Consider the following 16,536-nt stretch of genomic DNA (forward strand, 5'->3'; position numbering starts at 1 on the left):
GACTTTAAGTAGTAAAATGATCACTGTAAATGATTTCAGCTTAACTTGGAATTTCTTAGACTCAACTTAGAATGGAAAATTGGATTCAACCATCTTTAAGGGCCCCCCTCAGTTCTCTTCAATGATTAGAACTCTCATTAATCTCATCATGTGCTTGAGTGGGCAAAATCATCAGTGCACATGAACAAGTACTTGAGCAAGGCCATCTTGATGTGCATTTGACAGGGTGACGTGACCTGGCTGTACCACAGAGTGCTGGGAGGACTGGAGACAGTTATCCTTCTGAACCCATGGGGGCCAAAACTTGTTTCTGTGCATCTCGATACTGTCTGGGGGGAGTTTTCAATGTTTAGAGTTGCTGATTCCAATTAGGGCTAAGGTCTCAGGACACCAGGCAGAATGCACCAGCTGAGTGGCGGGCACCTGGAACTACTGCCAGCCTGGAAAAATGGGTTTAGCTCTTCCCAGAACCTAACAACTGCCGGAGCCCTTGAGACCCAACATCCGTAAAGACAGCGGCCTGGGCACCAAGGCAAGTCCTGGCCTTAGCTCCCCGGGGCAATTCTGTGGGTGAGCAGGCAGCTTTACTTGAGAGTATCTGCAATGGATACATGCCCCAAGATTACTGAGAGCCCAGTGGGTGGTTCTTTGAGCCTATGACCTCTTCACCTGTCTCTCTCTCACGATCACAGAAACCTCTTGGAGTTGCAGGGCTTTTCCTGCATGTTTCTGTCTGTACTACACCCCAGGCAGACTAGGCAGGTAGACTAGCTCTGGAGTGGGACGCTTAGGCTGGGCTTTGTCCATGACCCGGCAGGGCGCAGGGCGTGGGACTTACTCTTCATCTGTGATGGCCTCGTGGCAGCTGTCGCAGACCCGAACTTCGAACTCAAAGCCCATGAGGGGGATGGAAGAGCGCTTGGAGCTACACTTGCCGCACACGGCCTTCCCACATTTCCGGCAGTGGTGCTGGAGGAAAAGGAGAGAGGCTGCCGTGGCTCTGGCTGCAGCCCTGGCCCACCGGCAAAGCAGCTGCTCTCGGGTGAGGACACCAGGCCAGAGTGCCCAGAGCTGGCCACAGCAGCAGAGCCTTACAATCCCAGCACTGGGGAGGCTGACACCCGGCGGCTAGGCGGGGACCTATTTGTGTCTTAGGTAAAAGGGCTTAATTTATATTTGATGAAGGTAAACCAGAATACTTAACATGATTTGACTGTGCTATAAAGTGCTAAAAGGATTAGAAAAACAGTGTTCCCCCAGTAACTCACCGAATACATGATATACATGATATCACATCATACTACCCTACATACCACACACATAAACACACTCACACAACACACAACATACCACAGCACAACAGCGTCCTGAAACCCACCAAGGGAATATCAGATTTCTATTCCTTTTAATTTTGGTCTCAGGTCAGAGTAAGGGCTTCTGGGAAGCGTGCCTCCCTCTTCCATTTCCTACTCTCCATCCTCTTCACCTACCATTGCTGTTGGCTGCACGCAGCGGAAGTACCCAGTGGCCAGATCTTAAAGCTGGCTGAACTGAGGAAGGCTACCTTGAGAGATTATAAATCTGCATGACCTCTGACCAGCCCATTTGTCCTTGACTCTGGCAGTGCTCAACCCAGGGAACCTAACATTTGATTTCCACGGGGAAGAACTACCCAAACCATAGAATCAGACTTTGAAAATGTTGTTACAAACAGGTCTAAACAACTCAAACCAAGTCAGAAGGAGGGAAAGCGAATAATTAAGAAGTAAACATCCTCACGTATTTCATGGTTTGGAGCCAATATGAACTACTGTGACACCTCTAATATTAAGGCATACCTCAAGAGACGCCATTAGAGCTTTAAAGCTGTACCACTCAAGCACTCAGATCAAACCACTAGGAAGCCCAGCCTTAGGGAGGGGCTGTGCTGCAGTAGACATTAGGTGTCACGGCTATAAAATCACTGGGTCCACTACAGCTCCCACCCAGGGGCTACTACTTATATGATTATGTGGTTAAGTAACTTCCAGATAACCGCACCTTAAGACAGCACATGTCACTCACCTGTCTTAGGCCAATTTTCTTACTGTCCCACATTTGCTTGAAGTTCCAGAAGAAAGGCTGGTCACATTTTTGGCAGGAGTCACTGTCCAACCACTCAGGGGTCTTGTCAAATAAAGCAAGAGCAGCCACAGTGAGAAGCGGTATGACAAAGGACCGTGGACACTGGTTAGACTTCCAGAACCAGGACTTATGTGTCAGAGACAGCTGATCCTCAGTCACAAAGGTAGTTACAGAAGGGTTGCTAACTGTCAGGCCCTGAGGATGGGATACAGTGCTGAATAAAGAGAACCTAAAATCACAGAGATGATCATTTATTAGGGAAGATGTCACGAGGATATTGTTAGTAATCAAAATGTCTGAGAGTTTGAAGGCCTAAGGGAAGCAGTGTTCTGGGAGGAAACAGAAGCTCTGGCAGGCCAGGGCCGGTGAGCTAGACCAGAGGCTCTGACGTAGGCTGGGATCTCTGTAGAAGGAAGTCGGCTGAGACCCAAAGCAGGAAGGGAGGAGAAGAGGTGGAGGGGGCTGAGTGCGACTTCAGGATGGCAGAGGGAAGCTGGAGGAGTGACACATGTCATTCTTCGCAGGCTCCTGAGCATCTTGCTGAGAACTTCAGTCCCAATTCTCTAATGACATACCCGGATGTCTAATTGCAATCTCTCTCTCTCTATATATATATATATACGAGAGAGAGAGAGAGAGAGAGAGAGAGAGAGAGAGAGAGAGAGATATACACACACGCACACACACATATATGTATATATGTGTGTGTGTATGTATGTATGTATGTATGTATGTATGTATGTGTCCCTGCCATAAGTAGTCTAAATTAAGTCAGACAGGTTTCAATAGTATGTTCTGCTTAAAGGTATTCTTTAGCAGATCTTTTGTGTGTGTGCTGTGTACATGTTACATGCATACATGTAAGTTTAAGTGTTGTATTGGGGATTGAACCTAGGACCTCATGCATGTTAATAAGCACTGTATCACTGAGCTAGAGCAGGATGGGAAGAGCTCCAAATGGTTCCGGGACAGAAGGTAGAGAGAGAATTAGACTTGTAGTACAGTACTATTTGTGCATACACCACACACACTCATATGCACCTACACATTTACACATTCTTCTCACACATACACCACACACAACCATATACATGCACGCACATATATACCATACACAAACATATACTCATACATACACATACCACAAACATATACCTCACACACTCACACATAGACACCATACACACTCATATACAGACATACACGCATCTTACACATATACTACACACTGATACACACACTCAGACATCTCACAATACACTAATACATGCACATCTCATACATACACACACACTCATATACATACATACATACACACACCATACGTATATACCATCCTCCCTCCATCCACCATATATCACACACATACAAACACACACATACTTTCATATATACATTCACACACATCTGGGTGTGAAATGCATCATAGTAGGTGTCCATGTTGAAGGTATTCAGAGGGGAAAAATTAATACATTTAATAGGATTCCATTTTTTGTGTAAAGAATTTTTGTTATTGTAGAGAAAACAGAAGGATGGCTGTTTGCCAACATGGAGAGTCTTTGTTAAGTCACAGATTCTGTAAACATAGTATTTCTGGATGGTGGTATCATGATTAACAAACCTGTTTTCTATTTGTTAATGAGTATTTTCCAACTTTTCTACAGAGTATGTACTCTACCTAACAATATGTAAGCAAATTGATTTCATTAGCCGTATAGACAAACACGTTTAGCACCTGCATCCGGCTGACGTCATGGTGATCTGCATGCAGCCATGCAGAGTACTCCCTCACCTGCCCCACACTGTCTTCCATCTGCAACTCCTATGCCTGACTGCTGCTAACTTCCCATCAGCACCGACACACCCCGGCAGCCTTTCACACCCACCCTGCTTACTCCTTGTCTTTCTTAGTGCTGGCCCACTGAATCCTTCTTTGACAGCCAGTCCTAACATCCCTTCCCAATACCCAGCATGGTCTTACTAGTGTTAACTGTAATTTCATTACTTATACCAGTTAATAGACTCTGAACTTTATAGAGAGTCTGTCAGCACTTCAGGTTAGAACAAACTTCATTATTGTGAGCATCCCACAGCCTCTGTCATAACTAGGAAGCAGTTCCCAGATGCTTACGAAGTGTGGTATTTGTAAAAGATGGATGGAATCATTCCCACTGCTCATCAGAGCTTCTAATTAACAAGATCTTAACCCCCTCAGCGAGTACTGAATGTTCATATATATGCATGTCAGAATGGCTCAAAGCTGGCTCCCAAACGCCCACTTTCATCTTTGGAAACAACACTTTTATGTTCCTTTGGGCTGTCCTTCCACTGAAAACAAAACAAAACAAAACAAGGCCCACAAAAGCCAGGCCTGAATCGGGCCTGATTGTCCCTAACCCAAAGCAAGCCAGGACACAATCCCCAGCTCTAGGGAAGCCTACTTCACATGGCCAGCATGGGCTGAAATGGTCCCCTGCCAGTACATGGACGGTGCCAAGTGTTACTTTTCAAAAACAATATTCTACATTTCCCCGCTTCTTCCTACCACGAAGGAGCACTTTAATTAGTTACTAATAGAACTCCTGTGGATTTATGGTTCCACAAACTACAGCTGTGATCTTCCTAAGCATTTAATTACTGGCATCTGAAGGCATTGCATTGTGGGTAATACCAGTGACTCTCTTGGGGTGAGACTGGGGTGAGGGGATGGAAAAAACTGGGCAAGTTTTGTCTTTATAAAGTGTGCTTTTCTATTTAATTCTCACACCCTTCAAGAAATAAATGACAAGAATGCCGACTGTCAAAGGGAAAGCTGACCTAGAATAATTCCACGCCAACAGGAAATGGTAATTGCAAAATACTTGTCCAGGGAATGTCCAGTCAACATATTAATTGCTAAAATGCTTATAGATTAAAAAGCAAAATTAGTTTCGATAGTGGTATGGTAAGATTTAAATCTGTGATTAAGAAGACAAGGCATGGTGTTTGGGGACTAGATAGAAGACGACAATCACAAGAATATCGGTTCCTGCATTTCCATTAAAACCAAACAGAGTGCTCTTACTCCTCAGGAGTTTTCTACCCTGTGACATACTGCATCCTAGTTCGTGGTTCAGTCATCACAGAAATAAGCAGGAAGGGGCAGAGACAGCGCTGTAGGACTCACCCAGAGTAAGTACTGTGCCGCTTACCTCCTGCCTTTCCACATCCATGTTCCAGACGACAATGCCACCGTCCCCGCCGCATGAGATGAGCTGCCTTGTGTGCTGTGCATAGGAGAGGGCTTGGACTTTGTCACTGTGGAAGAAACCAAGGGTTGGGGCCAGTTCGGGGCAAACAACATGCTCCACAGCGGAAGCCCATCAGAGCCGGGCAATACTCAGGTTTAACAGAGCTCCAGCGAGTAGCTGGAATCTTTACAGACTCTTCAACACACAACGGTCAGACCTAACACGAGTTTAAACGTTGTTTTAGCCTTCTCAGGCCCACGGGAAAGTACTTTTGGTCAGTTACCAACACTCAAATAAGAGATGATTGCTGAACTGACTGTAACATCTTGTTAATTCTCCCTTAAGGGAGTTTATATGCCATAGTGGAAACTCTGGTGCACTTGCTTGCTAGTCTCTAAAATGCTTGTATAAGGCAGTTCTCAACTGTCTCTATCCTCCCTCTTCCCGGTTTTCTCAATGAAATATCAGCTAGTTACTTTGGTAATTATTACCATTAAAGTGAGTAATTAAGACTCTGTCAGCGGGGGGCCGGTTGTGGCCATGCAGACTTGTAACCTCAGCACTTGGGAGGAGATGTACTAGGATCAAGTCTATTGTCCTGGAGCCTCCCTTTACTTTTAAAACTCACTGGAGGAAACCATAGAATCTTGGTTTAAAACACGGATAAAATATTTACTGTATTTTTAGATTAAACTGAGAATAAAACAGATTCATTTCAAATTTGCAATGATGAATACATTCCACTTGGACATTATGCATATTAAATGGAAAAATAATTTTCCAAAACAGAAAATGTGATGAGAAAAATCCAATGTTTGATGTTCTTGAGATTCATCCTACTTAAAGGCTTAGTAAAAGTCAGATACTCACAGTTTCCTTCCTGCATTTATTAAGACCACTCAGCATCTAGCTCAAGGAAACCCCACTGTACAAATGGTCCCAGGATGGGGTGGGGGTGGGGAGCTGGAAGGAAGGGGTGGGTTCTGTTTTACAGTATCTGAAGAAGTCCATTACAGGGCTGGGCACGTTGCTCAGCTGCAGCTGCTTCTCTGATGTGCTGATTACTGCCCTTACCAGTGTGAAAGGGTACTCTTGACCTCTGGGAAACTGCCTAGATGCAGTCTGTTTTCAGAATTATGTCTGGAGCTTTGTATTTCCGTGACAAGAAAGGAGGGAGATACTTTACTTAGATAACCAGTGTTCCTATCTTAGCCTAGGACCCCAGACTCAGCAGGTTGATTTTGACTTTTCACGCTGAGTCACTACTCAGAAAAAGTAAAATCTTCAAGATATGTCAAAGCTTTCCCAAAAGACTTCCCGTGATCAGAGAAGAGGCAGAGAAGCCATCAGTGATCTCCTATGTCTTCCATTCCTTCAGCCAAAAGCCTGAGATCCTCTCTAAGCCCAGCCTTACTACTTCCTGTCTCTCTATCTGTCCTCAGTCCTCCAAAACCTCTATGGTTAATTTTGGTCAGCTAGCAGCTAGCTCCGCCCTCTGATTCAAAGAAAGCTTTATTGTCAGAATGTGATCAAAACAGCACACAACAGTCCTGGAAAACCATAAAGATCTGATCCTTCACCTTAAAATGAGATACTATGTACACCTGCACTAAACATTACTAACACACGACTGCATTATATGTGTTACTACTTATTTGTAGAATCAAGGTCTGGGCTGAGACTAATAGCAGAATGCTGCTGGTATGGGTGAGGCTCTACATTCAAAATCTAACATCACAAAAAGAAAAACCAAAATAGGATTCAGGCATAGTGCCTCATACTGGTAATCCTAGCACTGAGAGGCTGAGGCAGAATGGCTACGAATCTGTGGGTGGGATGGGCTATACCAAGTTCCAAGGCAGTCTAGGCTATCTTGTGACATAGTAATCATTAAGTCCTTAAGTCTCTAGAGGTTACAGATATCCTTTGTAGTACTCTGATGTTTGTCTGAAGGAAGTCAGACTTCCAAAAAGGATGGCTACAGTACTTCAAGAAAAAGAACACATCCATCAGTCTTTGAAAACACTGACATTGTGAAGAACAGATCCCATACAGGCTACTGGGTGTCATCACATTGACTGACAGTGTTTAAACTGTGCAGCGGATTCTCTAATCAGGATTCTCTTATATTACGGAGCTCACTTTGTTCTGGTGACAGACGGCATCGTGAACAGGCACCACTAACCCAGGATCCAGCAGAGTAAGAATTACAGCTTACTCACAGAACAAAATGAACACCAATTGTGGATGTGTTGTCTAGAATCCCATCGGTGTTTTAATATTTTATTTTCTGGATATATAAGGATGTCTTTGCTCTTCCTTTAAGCCATGTCTAATTTGCAGTCTAGTAAATTCTACTTTTATAATCTAAATCAAAACATTGATGAACAGCCCATCTTACACTGTCCACAACTCAAACTGTTCAGACTTCCCTTAATGTTCACGGTAACACAGCCATTTCATGGGTTCTACAACAATTAATCCACAGGGAATGGGGGGATTTCCGTGAAGTACTTAGCTCACAAACATGAGGACCTGAGTTCAGGCCCCAGCACCCACATAAAAAGCTAAGGAGGCAGAGATAGGAGGACCCCCAGGACTCTCTGGCCAGCCAGCCCAGCTGGATCAGTGAGCTCTAGGTTCAGTGAGAGACTCTGTCTTAAAAAAATAAAGTAAGAAGCAATTGAGGATGACACCCAGTATCAAACCTTTGTCTCCACATACATTGCCTCCCATGAACATGCACACACCCACACCCACCCCTTCATACAACAAACCAACAGCACAACCAAGCCTCTTTCACATTTGAGAATGATGTCCACTGAATCAAAAGTACCTTGACACTTTAAGACTGTATGAGGCCAAGGTCTACAGAGCCCTCCTAGGAACTGGTCAGGACCATACAGTACAAAGCTATGTAGTTGACCAGGAACTGGGATGCTGGACACCAGGAATTTACCAATGAAGGAGTCTTAGGTGAGGAGTTTCCAGGGTGGCTTCTCAGCCTTGGAAAAGCAAGGAATAGAGGAAAGCTCAGGGAAAAAAAAAAAAAAAAAATCCATCTAACAAGTTTGTAACAATAACCAGGCCGAAGTTAGTATTTTGTGTGTGAACAGAATGCTGTGTGGATCTAGGCAGGCAGAGCATGCCTAAAAAGGAATGTATGGTTCACTGGTACTCACTGCAAAACTAGAAATAATTAGGCCACACTTTATGAGGACAGCCTGCCTTTCTTCCTATCTTTCTTGTCATCAAAAGTAACCCTTCAGAACCAGGGGTTGTGGCAACACCTGTAATCCCAGCACTAGAGAGACTGACGTAAGATCATCTGAGTTCAAGACCGACCTGGGCTCCACAGCAAGACTTTCTAAAAGTAAGCAAGTAAAAACAATTAAAAAAAAAACGAGCAAACCAGCCAAATCTCTGTGAGCTTTATAAATTATTCTGGCCACAGAGTTGGGGAAGACGAGCTGTCAAGTAGATCGACAAGCTTGGAATAGGCAAAATGAGATGATGGCCGTCTATTTTCACACTGTGTCAGCTGTGAGCTCGCACACTTTTCTGGACTATTGGATTCCCTGCATTATACAAAAACGACAGTACCAAAACCTTGCCCAGCGAAGATGGCACTATCCCCAGTCCCCACCCAGCCCATGAAAAAGCCAGCTGTGTCTCCACACAGATGAACTTGGGCATTCCGTGTGTACACAGCTGTGGGAAGGATGTGACATGCATGTGGAGGTCAGAGGTCAACTTCAGGGATCACTCCTAAGAAGCCTGCCATCTTTTGTTGTTGTTTTGTTTATGGCCACACTGGCCGGGCAGCGATGCCCATCCATCTCTCTCTGCTTCGCCAGCACCATGATTACAAGAACACATTACCGCGCCCAGCTCTTTAGCTGGGTCCTAGTGACCAAACTCCGGCCTGTAAGTCTGTGTGGCCAGTACTTGACAGACTCAGCCTGGCCCCAGCCTTCACCTTAGCATTTTCTTTTTTTTTTTTTTTTTCCTTTTTTTTGGTTTTTCGAGACAGGGTTTCTCCTGTGTAGCTTTGTGCCTTTCCTGGAACTCACTTGGTAGCCCAGGCTGGCCTCGAACTCACAGAGATCCGCCTGGCTCTGCCTCTCGAGTGCTGGGATTAAAGGCGTGCGCCACCACCGCCCGGCAACCTTAGCATTTTCTACTGCTTATGGATGGGTTTCCCTTCAGATCAGTTGTTACATCAAAGCACCCTCTCAGTAACTAATGGCTAATATCAAATAACTCACATTCATTCATTTCAAAAGTCAGGATTTTAAAAGTAGGGAGCACCTCCATTCTGATTTTCAAGGGCAAGAGGGGAATCCATCCTCTACCTGGCCGAACAGGTACATTTCATTTGTTAAGGCAATGCTTCTCAACCTTCCTAACACTGTGACCTTTTAATACAGTTGTGGTGACCTCAACCATAAAATTATTTTGTTGCTACTGCATAACTGTAATTTTGCTGCTGTTATGAATCGTAATATAAATATCTGATATGCAGGATATTTGATATGTGACCCACAGGTTGAGAACCACTTTGTTAAGGCATTCTGAGACATATATCAATGATCTTGCAATGCCAAAAGGTCCTTCAGAAGGAGTGCTTCACCATTCACAAATGGCAGCATTCAGCAACAAATGTGTTATGAGGCTCCAGGGCTGTTAATCTTCCAGCCCAGGAGAGTAGAACCCAGTGATGAACGGCAGGCCTCAAGCTTTATAATAATCTGCTTGGGGATTTGCTGATTTAAGGATTGACAATTCAACTACCTCACAATTAAAAACTAGGGGAGGGAATGAAAAGAAACCTTCTTCTCTTCATGTTTCATCTGCTACCACCGGAGCGCTTATACCAGAAAGCATTTCAAAGCTGATTATTATTTTGTGGATGAGGGCCTCCACATACACACCGCATGTGTTCTGATGAGTACATGAAAACCCTGCTTCCCCGAGCACGGAGATCCGCCTCCTAGAAACACTGTACTCAGCGGGACAGTCTCATGCTCCTTAGCAGTCCTAAGGAAACATGGCCCTCCAGACCCTGCGATGTAACATGACTGCATCAGTGCAAAAGGAAACTAGAGGGTTGGCCCCTTGTCAAAATTCATAAAGAATGAGAAGGCAGCAACAGCAGAACATGAAAACGGAAGTGGGCCTTTCAAAGAATGAGGCATTCTGGAACGTTAATTCTTTAAACTATTTGTTCAACTTCATTTTATGTCTGTGTACTCCTTGTGTGCCTGGTACTTGCAAAGGCCAGACGAGAACATCAACTATGGAACTAAAGTTACAGACTGGTTGGGCCACCAAGTGGGTGCTGGCACCAGGTCCTCCAGAAGAGCAGCTAGTGCTCCTAACCTTAGCCTGAATGCTAACTATGCTAACTGATAAACACAGTCCTGCCGCCAGGGGGCGGTGGTGCACACCTTTAATCCCAGCACTTGGGAGGCAGAGGCAGGTGGATCTCTGTGAGTTCTAAGCCATCTATAAAGCAAGTTCCAGGACAGCTGCTAAACAGAGAAATCTTGTCTCAAAAAACAAAACAAAACAAAAGATAAAGGAAAACACACGCACAAACAAAAACCACAGCTCTGCCTTCTACGACAGGATTCTACCCTCCATGAAAGCTCTAAGGCATACTATTTTAGCCTGTTACACGTTTAGTGAAATAATCAGAAAGGAAAGACTGCTCCTTCTCCTAATGTTCCCTAGCACTGCAGTGAGAGGCTGCCCTTACATCCCAGGGACCAAAAAGGAAGCAGCTGTGCATGCTGACCTCACCCTCACTGGCTCCTCCAACGCAGAGGGCAAGTTGAGAACGCTTCTCTTTTCATAGCCTCAGGTGCAATTTACTTGATACCAGGGGGTAAACTGAAATCCTCCCCATGCATATTTATTTATGGATAGGTCATTTCTTTATCAAAAGATTTTCTTCATTTCCTTTTTTTTTTTTTTTGAGTAGCCCAGGCTGGCTGAGGATGACCCTGAACGCCTTTTCCTCCTGCCTGTCTCCCATGAGCTGGGATTATCGGTAAATCCCACCATGTCCCACCACACTGGCTAAGGGTGCTCTTCAGGGAAATCTTACACATGGTCAGAGAAACAGGAAGGAAAGTAAGAGTCAGAATTATGGAAAGGGGAAGAACATGAGTTGTGTGTACCAAAGAATCCTGGCTGTGATTGGCCTCACGAACCCTCCTGCTCAAGTCCATCGTGGGTCCCAACATATTAGGGCAATACAAGCTCTCCACTGCTTGAAACCAGAGTACATGGACTCTCCCGGAAGTTTTAGGTCTAAGAAAACACTACTAGCAAAAATACAGTCATAAGGCTGGTCAGGAAACAATAGGTATTATCCTAAGAATAAGTAAAGATCTAAGCAAAAGGTACCAGTAGGTGTGGCAGCACATACTGTAACCTGAGCACTCATGAGTCTGAGGACAGTCTGGGTTACATAGTGAATACCATGCCAGTCAGAGGTACATAGCAAAACCCTGCCTCAAAAAACAACCCAAAAGGTGGCACTGCTGTATACGATATGTTGGGCATGGCACAACACACCTCCAGGTTATGTGTCTGCAGTATGTGTGAAACTAACAGCTGACCCTTAGGAATCCGATCTGCCTCCCAAACTGGAGCCTCGTCCTTTGTCTTCCCCTGCACAGAGCTAGTCCTGGAAGTGGACTGCATTCCACTTGCCACGGAGACTAAAAACTCCAAAAGCCTGAAATGCAGGTCACATTACGGGAATGTATTTTCTAAGCTTTCTTCCTTTGGACATGAAAACTCTTCAATGTCAACAGTCACTTGCTCTGTTTTGACAAGACCTTTATAAAGTTTGTCTTAATGATGGAGACAGGTGGCTGGGCGGTGGTGGCGCACACCTTTAATCCCAGCACTCGGGAGGCAGAGGCAGGTGGATCTCTGTGAGTTCGAGGCCAGCCTGGTCTCCAAAGCGAGTTCCCAGAAAGGCGTAAAGCTACACAGAGAAACCCTGTCTCGAAAAACAAAAAAACAAAAAAACAAAAAAGAAAAAAGAAAAAAGAAAAAAAAAATGATGGAGACAGGCTTTTGAAAACAGGTGTGTCGGGTGATTCCATCAGTGAGTGTACAGACCCAGAGGGTACAGCCCAGGTTTATACTTTGGCTACCTAGGACACAAACCTGTGCGGCATTGTGTGTTTAACACAGGGACACGTCAGAAAGGCACAGTGGAGGGACTATGCCTGGGATTTTGGCAGCCCCATTACGACCTTCCAGGAACAATGTTTAGCTGCTGCAAGAGGTGGTGAAAAGTGTAACACAAAAGACGTGTGGCACTATCTTGATATCCTGACTGGACAGACCCATGCCAGTTTGCCCAGTCCCTAAAGTCAACGGCATCCCTGATTTGCATCAACACTGACCCAGTCATCCTGGGGCAAGGAAGGAAAACCAGGAATCGTTAAGAGAGGAAGAAGAAAAAGGCAGTCTTGAGTCTAAGCAGAAAAGAAACAAGACATCGCCAGAGCTCATCAGCTGCCACAGGCTGGCCTAAGTTCACCTCACAGTTGTAGTGTCTAGCTAGCGCCTGCTGGTCAACAGAGGACAGATTAGCTACCGGTCTAACCCAAGCACACAGGAACCAGGGCCAACTGGACTAAAGTACTGGGCGAGGTACTAAGTATGGAAGGACATCAATTCTGCCCTCCTCATGCTGCCAGCAGCCTGCACTGTACCGAGACTTCACAGGCTTCCAACTCGTATTTCACAATGTTTTGTCTCACTCTCAACATTCACTTATATTCTTTATGGCTTTAATTTTTGCTCTGAATTTATTTACAGCTGTTATTTCACTGTGTGCATTCAGAAGCACGCTTGGGTCCTCAGTGGCTAGAGGCAGCCTTTGTACACACAAGTCAAATTGGCTGATACGGTGTCCCTGACATGCACCTTCTGGAGCAAAGGTCCCGCAGCAGCCTGCCCTGTGCCTTTGTCCACCTCATCCAGGAGCCTGCTGGGAGATGTTTATGGAAGACCCGCCGCAGCAGCCTTACTTGTGTCCTTGGAGCTCGATGGCTGTCCCTTTTCTCCCACCGATGTCCCACATGATGACGGAGTGATCGGAACTCCCTGAGAACAGCACGCGCTGCACTGGGTCCCAGCAGAGCGCTGTCACCCCTCCTAAGGGAACAGATACGCCAGGGTTAGTCACAGAACAGCAGCCTCACCAAGGAAGGGGGTCTTGACGCGATCAGGACCCACACAGTCCCTGAATTAAGTGTCTGTTAAATGAGTGGGTAAGTAAGCCCCAGAAAAGAAAAACTGCTCCAAAAATAAAAAACTCGGCCTGAAAACAGCACATCTATTGTAATATAGCATAAAATCAACTACTATAAACAACAGAGGGCAATTCATTGGTAATTCTAAGGGAAATATTGCATTATTTGGAAGTATTAACTACATTTTCTTAGCTACTACCTACTCCTCATCCTGACAATAACGAATGAGAAGAAAATGAGAATTAAAATGCTCAATTAGATCTCTTCCTTTCTTGACACATAATAACTATACACATTTGTGGGGTTCAATGTGATGTTTTAATTTAGGTATACATCATATAACAAGCAAACCAAAGGAGTAATTAGCATATTCATCTCATCAAACATTCATCAGTAGGAGTATTCAAAATCCTTCCCAGCTACTTTGAGATATACAATACCATTCTGTTTTCTGTGGAACCAAACATCAGAGTTTACTCTTTCTAACTACAATTTGGTATATACTGACCAACTGGGGACCACTGACCTATCCACTACTTCTATGAGGCCAACTTCTTAAAATTCCATGTGATATCATGTGGTACTTCTTTCTGTGTCTGGCTTATTTCATTTAACATAATGTCCTCTAACCCATCCAATCTGGTTGACAAATTTCATCCATTTTATGGCGTGATAGTATTCAATCATATGTGTAGGCATATAATGTTTTCTTTATCCATTCATACTACATTAGGCTGTCTGTCCCCATCCCTTAGTTATGTCAGAAATTCTTCAATGGGGGCAGCTATCTCGGGGATACCGACTCCATTTTCTGGGACTATAACCTTAGTAGCTAGATCATGTGCGATTTTATTCGTTGTTCATTTGTTTTTTAGACAGGGTGTTACTGTGTAGCCTAGCCTGGCCTTGATCTTTTGATGAACCTCCTGGCTTTGTCTCCTGCATTCTAGGATGACAGGCATGTACCACCATGCCTAGAAGTAAGTTTGGTTTTAGTTTTCTGAAGACTCTCCACAATACTTTCTATAAAGGCTGAAATAATTTACAATTCTCCCACCAGTGTGCAGTACCCTCCCCCATGCTTTGCTCCACTTGCTACTGTTTATCAATACCTCTTGTCTTAGCTAGGGTTTCTACTGCTGGGACAGCACCAGGACCAGGACCTACAGCAGCATGGGAAGGGGAGGGTTTCTGTCATCTTCCTCTGTCTTCAGTTCATCACTGGGGGAAGCTAGGGCAGGAACTCAAGCAAGGCAGGGACCTGGAAACAGAACCTGAAGCAGAAACCCTGGAGGAGTGCTGCTTACTGGCTTGCTCCTCATGGCTTGCTCCGTCAGTCCGCTTTCTTAAAGCACACAAGGCCACCAGCCCAGGGAGGCATTGCTCACGATGGGCTGGGACTTCTCTCATCAGTCATCCATCAAGAAAATGCACCCTGGCTTGCCCACAGGCCAGTCTGGTGTGGGCATTTTCTCAACTGAGGGCTTCTCTTTCAAAATGGCTCTAGTTTTTGTGACGCTGACATAAAACTAGCAAGCATATCATTTTACCTGCAGAGAGAGGACACTAACCTGTGGTTTTGATTTCTCCGGTGATTAGTGACATTTAACATTTTCCCTTATAACTGCTGGTTATTTGCATGTCTTTATTTGAGAATACTGTGATATGCTTTTATATTTGGATATTAGGTATAATCAGGGACAACATTAGAGGCAGAAATTGTTTTTTTTGGGAACTTGAGTTTACAAATCCTGTATAAATCAATTATTTCCTAAGTGCTAGTATCCTGGTTCTACTTAGCTTTAATTGTCAACTTGACAGAGTCCAGAGTCAGCTGAGAGGAGATGCCTCAACTGAAGACTGTCTGGACTGAACTGCCCATGGGCATGCCTGTGGAGGATTCTCTTGTTTGTTAACGCAGGGGATCTAGCCCATGGTGAGTGACACCATCTCCAGGCAGGTGGTGCTGAGAAGTATACAACAGCTGGCTGATCACGAGCCAGTGAGCAAGCCAGCAAGCCGTGTTACTCCAGTTTCTGCTTCAGATTTATGCCTGGGTTCCTGCCCTGACGTCCCTCAATGATGGACTGTGATCTGGAAGCATAAGCCAAATAAACACTTTCCTCCCATAAGTCAGAATGTTTTATAGGGCAGCAGAGAGGAAACCAAAACAACACTCCCCTACGAAGTGAGGAAGGTGGTACTACTCTGATCACTACCACTACTCACTACCTACTGGGTGAGAACTGACTGGACCAATCACATAGGACTAAGCCAGCCATTCTCAACCTGTGGGTCAACTGACCCTTTCATAGGGATTGCCTAAGACCATTGGAAAACACAGATATTTACCTTACAGTTTATAATAGTAGCAAAATTACAGTTCTGAAGTAGCAATGAAATAATCTTATGGTTGGGGGTCAGCACAACATGAGAAACTGTATTAAAGGGTCGCAGTATTAGGAAGTATTGAGAACCACTGCCTAAGCTTCAGGTGCTGTAGTGAATAGCCACCCAATATTATGACAGTTTTTTTCTCCAGCAATCCTTTTATAAATCAAATTCTTTGAATACTGAAGAATAGAAACAAATTTTCTATATAAAATGAACACACAGCCAGCAAATACCAAGGAACGTCAGAGACACTAATTTTTTAATATTATTGAAAAATATTCTGAGGATATTAAGTAGCTTATATTTACTTATTGGAACCTGACATTTCAAAAATGATCAATTTGCTTTAATAAAGTCTTATACCTTGGAGACTTTTAGGGAAGTTTCTCTCCTAACTGTCCCAGCAGACTCTTAAGATCACAGGGGCCCCCTCGTTCCCACTGCTGTGGATTTGCTAACCAGCCTCTTCCGCTCTCTGCATTGCATTTTGCTTGCACACACTC

The 16,536-nt window shown here is 44.5% G+C and overlaps 1 protein-coding gene across 2 annotated transcripts in view; it reads right to left on the reverse strand.

The window, feature by feature from the left end:
- The window catches only part of Wdfy2 (WD repeat and FYVE domain containing 2), a 144,345-nt gene that overhangs the window by 4,029 nt on the left and 123,780 nt on the right, over positions 1 to 16,536 (reverse strand). For both annotated transcript variants that reach the window (XM_028884167.2, XM_037208470.1), the window contains 4 exons: positions 13,415 to 13,541; positions 5,316 to 5,421; positions 2,065 to 2,166; positions 839 to 969 (listed from right to left, as the gene is read on the reverse strand). In XM_028884167.2, the coding sequence (XP_028740000.1) occupies positions 839 to 969; positions 2,065 to 2,166; positions 5,316 to 5,421; positions 13,415 to 13,541 (466 nt within the window). The remainder of the gene's footprint in view (positions 1 to 838; positions 970 to 2,064; positions 2,167 to 5,315; positions 5,422 to 13,414; positions 13,542 to 16,536) is intronic.

The sequence above is a fragment of the Peromyscus leucopus genome, chromosome 9 (assembly GCF_004664715.2).
Source record: "Peromyscus leucopus breed LL Stock chromosome 9, UCI_PerLeu_2.1, whole genome shotgun sequence".
NCBI lineage: Eukaryota > Metazoa > Chordata > Mammalia > Rodentia > Cricetidae > Peromyscus > Peromyscus leucopus.